General features: G+C 36.0%; 1 protein-coding gene across 1 annotated transcript; it reads right to left on the reverse strand.

Annotated features, from left to right (window-relative positions):
- Positions 1-385: 385 nt before the first annotated feature.
- Positions 386-1,657, reverse strand: LOC127159618 (uncharacterized). Its single transcript, XM_051102408.1, has 5 exons — positions 1,577-1,657; positions 1,131-1,454; positions 921-1,013; positions 740-837; positions 386-502 (listed from the first exon to the last, which is right to left on the reverse strand). Exons 1-5 carry the CDS (start codon positions 1,620-1,622, stop codon positions 386-388), a joined length of 678 nt encoding a protein of 225 aa, XP_050958365.1. The 5' UTR covers positions 1,623-1,657.
- Positions 1,658-1,867: the final 210 nt, after the last annotated feature.

Here is a 1,867-nt window from a genome sequence, read left to right on the forward strand (position 1 = left end):
TACGACTGTCACCAATTTCAAATGGACGACAACGACTTTGGTTGATCAGTTCTTTTATTCACCGCAGCAACGATGATCGTGTCTGAGAAATACATCAAAATGTATTAATACACCGATACAGACACAGACATAACCACAACAGCGTTAACCATTTTCTGCATTTTCTGCGATAACCTCTGCAATGTATTAACCACTAGAGGGCACCAAAACATTATTTGATTTAGTTCACCCTTCTAATTTCATGTAATTCAACAAAATGAATATTGTTAGTATTAATGTTCTTTTTAACTGCATTACATCAAATGAACACATATAAAGCATCGCAATAACATCTAGTGAGCTATGTGCTGCCTGGAGAGATATCTACATGATACCACATACTTTATCAGACTGAGCTACATGGAGTCTGTGGATATAGCAGGTCTTGTTTCCGGCAGCTGTAGAAGTGCAGAGTTGCAGGACTGAAACCTTTTACATAGCGTGGAAAGTCGACTGTGACATACTGAAAAAGCAAAGGGAAGCAGCGATACCATTTAATGTGCATGAAAATGTCCTGCAATTTCTTTAAACAGTCAGATATGCTCCAAAATTTTCTATACTGTCAGAAAAATAGTAGCTTTAATGGTTTAACAACTTGTCATTGTGGATCATTTGCCATATCTACCCCTAAAGGGTGCTAATTTAGTACACACTTTTTAAAGTTATCCTGTTACATGAATCATGGTCTTACTTGTTTTACCTGCACTTGTGTTGAGTCTTGAGATTGTTCAAAATCCATAACTTGAAGCTCTTTAAAATGTTTGTCTCTGGTTCCATATATTAAAGACCTTAATAATCCTTAAAGTGACAAAATGAATTTAGATTGGACATTATTACTCTGCTTATTACAGTTAAAACACATATTCTGTCAAATAACTCACCTGTGATTACAGTGATCAGAAGAACATTCAACAGCGCAGAGATGAGGATAGTAATATGCCAACGTGTCTGATTCTCCTCAGTGCACTCCACCACTGTATGAGACCATATCTCTGTAGTTGGTTCTGATATATAATACATTCATAGCTGTGTTATTCATTAGTGTCTTAAAAGCATACATTGTATAACATGATCACTGAATGGTCACTCACCAATGATGTACAGTCTCGTGCCACTGCTGTATTTTTGAGGAGGGTCTATTTTCATACAGTAATAAACTCCTAAATCATCAATAGTGACATTAATTATAAACAAATTGTTTTTACTTTGCACTTTATATTTGTCTCTAAATGTGTTATTTAAGTAAAAAGGAGCTGTAGTTGTGAAGGTGCGCAATATCAGAACTGGAGAATCTAGTTTCAGCAATGACCAAATAACCTCATTTACATCAAGATCACAGTTTATTGTGACATTTTGACCTAAATCTGTTAGCTGATCTGTTAAAGTCTCTGCAGCTCGACACCACATGAGCACATCTGTGAAATAAAACACGCACGCACACACGTACACACATGCAAAACATTTTGGAATAAAATTGTCATGAAACAATAAATTGATTAATTTCCAACGCACACTGAAAATAGTACAACAAACTCACAGAGAAGAAGCTGCATGATCTTCAGGATGTTCAAACACTTCAGCATGATGCAGTTTTGTTTCTTTCACACGACTTGAGAGGTGAAACTACTGTAGAGCTTTCAAGATACTGTGGTAATTTGAACCACAATCAAGAGGAAGTTAAGGCAGGTTTGCTCTGACCACACATGTAGTGTTTGCGTTATGCGTTCGAAGCTCATCCATTTTTTAACTATTAATTTTTAATTTCAAGACTGTAACAGGCAGCAGTGTGACCAAAAACAGTGAGTACAATCCAGATTGTCATCTTTCA

This window comes from Labeo rohita, unplaced genomic scaffold (assembly GCF_022985175.1).
Source record: "Labeo rohita strain BAU-BD-2019 unplaced genomic scaffold, IGBB_LRoh.1.0 scaffold_236, whole genome shotgun sequence".
In the NCBI taxonomy this organism is placed as follows: Eukaryota; Metazoa; Chordata; class Actinopteri; order Cypriniformes; family Cyprinidae; genus Labeo; species Labeo rohita.

Bases quoted from the DNA above. Each gene is read 5' to 3' on its own strand.
- LOC127159618 (XM_051102408.1), bottom strand. From the start codon at position 1,622: ATGCTGAAGTGTTTGAACATCCTGAAGATCATGCAGCTTCTTCTCT. The intron at 1,455-1,576 runs GTGAGTTTGTTG...TTTATTTCACAG, and splicing joins GATCATGCAGCTTCTTCTCT to ATGTGCTCATGTGGTGTCGA. The intron at 503-739 runs GTAAAACAAGTA...TTGCTTTTTCAG, and splicing joins AAGACTCAACACAAGTGCAG to TATGTCACAGTCGACTTTCC.